The sequence below is a fragment of the Ovis aries genome, chromosome 15 (genome assembly GCF_016772045.2).
Source record: "Ovis aries strain OAR_USU_Benz2616 breed Rambouillet chromosome 15, ARS-UI_Ramb_v3.0, whole genome shotgun sequence".
Taxonomy (NCBI): Eukaryota; Metazoa; Chordata; class Mammalia; order Artiodactyla; family Bovidae; genus Ovis; species Ovis aries.
Genome location: NC_056068.1, coordinates 81,288,928 through 81,290,650, shown reverse-complemented (window position 1 = coordinate 81,290,650; position 1,723 = coordinate 81,288,928). Strand labels below are relative to the sequence as shown.

Below are 1,723 nucleotides of genomic sequence, written 5' to 3'. Positions count from 1 at the left end.
TCTACTTCTTCTGTAATATAAAATCCATTTTAAAATTATGATTGCATCCTGATCAGAACATTTGTAAGTGATATGTTTCTTAATGGGGCTTTCCTGGTGGCTCAGAGGTAAAGAATCTGCCTGCCAATGAAGGAGATGCAGGTTCGATCCTTGTGTTGGGAAGATTGTCTGGAGAAGGAAATGGAAACCCACTCCAGTATTCTTGCCTGGAGAATCCCATGGACGGAGGAGCCTGGCGGGCTATAGTCCATGGGGTCCTAAAGTGTAGGACATGACTTAGCAACTAAACAACAATAACAGCAACAACAATGTATCTTAGTAGACTTTAAAAATTAATCAGCCATCCTTTAATAAATATAGATTATTGATGCACAAAGACTTTCAAAGGTGGTGAAACGGAGTGAGCTATCAGTCTATGCCCTTTCTGAAGGCCCGAGTCTTCCCCTCAGTCTCCGCATGGCTGCCTTCATCTCCTGGTTCCTCAGGGTGTAGATTAGGGGGTTCAGCAGAGGGGACATGACGGTGAAGGTCACGGAGACAGCCTTATCGGTGGGGAGGGCAGAGAAGGGCCGGGCGTAGACGTAGATGCACGGCACGAAGTGAAGGGTGACCACCGTGATGTGGGCGGTGCAGGTGGAGACGGCTTTCCCCTTGCCCTCCCCGGCCTGAGACCGTATTAGTAATAATATGACCATGTAGGATACGAGGAGGAAGACGAACCACAGGGTGGTGAGCAGTCCGCTGTTGGAAATCATCAGGAGCTCAAGGACAGCAGTGTCTGTGCAGGCGAGTGTGAGGACCTGGGGGCCGTCACAGTAGAAAGTGTCCAGGATGTTGGGTCCGCAGAAGGGGAGGGGGAGCAGCAGGGAGATCTGCACGATGGAGTGGACGAAGCCCCCCGCCCAGGAGGCCACGATGAGGGCAGTGCACCGCCCCTGACTCATGATGGTCACGTAGTGCAGGGGCTTGGAGATGGCCACGTACCGATCCAGCGCCATCAGTGACAAAGAAAATACATCCACCCCTCCAATAAGATGAAAGAAAAACATCTGGGTGAAGCAGCCATTGAAGGAGATGGCCTTTCTCTGGACCAGAAGGTCCTCTAGGACCTTGGGGGCGGTGATGGAGGAAAAGCAGATGTCGGCAACAGATAAATTCCGGAGCAAAAAGTACATGGGGGTGTGAAGGCGAGAGTCCCAGGTCACCGTGACCATGATGAGGAGGTTTCCCAGCAGAGTGGTGACGTACACGAAAAGGAGGAAGAGAAACAGGACCACGCTCAGTTCTTGATTCTGGGTCAGGCCGAGGAAAATAAATTCTTTCACCCGTGTGCCGTTTCTCAGCTCCATGGACGCATCCTCTTTCCGACTGTTTTGTTTGAAGCTACTTCATATGAAAGTGCTCAGCTATTTATCTTGCTTTCTTCTTAAACACTGTGAATGCAATTCAGAACTTTCCCCAGGTGGCTGTAGTGTTTACAATTGGTTGAGTTGTCCAAATTTTTAGGATTGCAGTTTAGTGAACCATGCAAATCATCATATGTGAAGCCATTTAACAATTCATTTCCTGTATACCTGTTTTTGGAAGGAATAAGCATTTGTGTTAAGTAGTGACCTTTACTTCATGGGAAATAGATGGGGAAACAGTGGAAACAGTGTCAGACTGTATTTTTTTGGGGCTCCAAAATCACTGCATGGTGATTTCAGCCATGAAATTAAAAGAC

The 1,723-nt window shown here is 48.4% G+C and overlaps 1 protein-coding gene across 1 annotated transcript; it reads right to left on the bottom strand.

Moving 5' to 3' along the window:
* Nucleotides 1-413: 413 nt before the first annotated feature.
* On the bottom strand, nucleotides 414-1,349 carry LOC114118577 (olfactory receptor 4D10-like). Its single transcript, XM_027979923.2, has one exon. The coding sequence runs from the start codon at nucleotides 1,347-1,349 to the stop codon at nucleotides 414-416; it is 936 nt and encodes a 311-aa protein (XP_027835724.2).
* Between the last annotated feature and the right edge of the window lie 374 nt (nucleotides 1,350-1,723).